We start from the raw sequence: 828 nt of genomic DNA on the forward strand, positions 1-828 counted from the left end.
CACTCTTACTTGAAGCTTTTGGTTCCAGTGTCAACTAGCCTATTGCCACTGTCCGGCGTGGCTGAGCCAACATCCAGCTCCAATAACGGTAATGCGAATAGCAGCGGTATGTTGCCGACGACGACGAGGGGACGTCCGACGACGGTTGGGTCGAAAAAGAAAAAAGCTCCGACCAACACAACGCGGAAAGAACGAAAGAAGAAGGCGAAATTGGGCTCTGATAACCTTGCACCCGTTTCTGAAACCACTAGTAAGTAGCAGTTTTTGCATAACAACAACAACAATAATATTTTATGTATTTTTTTAAATTTCAAGTATATATATATATATATATATATATATATATATATATATATATATATATATATTTGTTTTTTTATTTGAAAGTTGATTAATTATATACTTATTGAAAAAGGTAAGGTTGTGTTTTGCATGTTTGCCGTCTGCGCTAGTGGTAGTCTTTATTCGAGTTGAGCACGTTCGATTTTTCCGATCAGTTGTGGAAGGCAGCTTTGTGGGCTGCTTCACAGTCTTCTGGGAATTGATTGCGATTATGCTTATCGATCGTGAACGAACGATTGGATGGCGATTGATTTTCAAAAACTCATTCAGTTGTGCTTTTCTCCCATTGCCTAGCCATTACTGAATGATCAGATGATGATGATCCTGATCATTGGGTACTTGCTGGTATTTTTTTTTCAATCCATTCTCTTTTTTTTTGTTTAATGCTTTTTCTCACCTTCGGGCATCGGTTGTGAAGAAAGAGATGTACCTCTGATTCTGATTCATCTGTTTGTGATAACGCAAACTTTTTTTTTGTTTTGTTTT

General features: G+C 37.7%; 1 protein-coding gene across 1 annotated transcript; it reads left to right on the forward strand.

Moving 5' to 3' along the window:
* Positions 1–28: 28 nt before the first annotated feature.
* On the forward strand, positions 29–646 carry Tsp_15365 (conserved domain protein; the record flags this gene model as incomplete). Its single annotated transcript, XM_003366927.1, has 2 exons — positions 29–250; positions 416–646. Coding segments are annotated over 2 exons (453 nt in total), but the record flags the coding sequence as incomplete, so codon positions are not given.
* Positions 647–828: the final 182 nt, after the last annotated feature.

The sequence above is a fragment of the Trichinella spiralis genome (genome assembly GCF_000181795.1).
Source record: "Trichinella spiralis strain ISS 195 chromosome Unknown Scfld5171, whole genome shotgun sequence".
Lineage (NCBI taxonomy): Eukaryota > Metazoa > Nematoda > Enoplea > Trichinellida > Trichinellidae > Trichinella > Trichinella spiralis.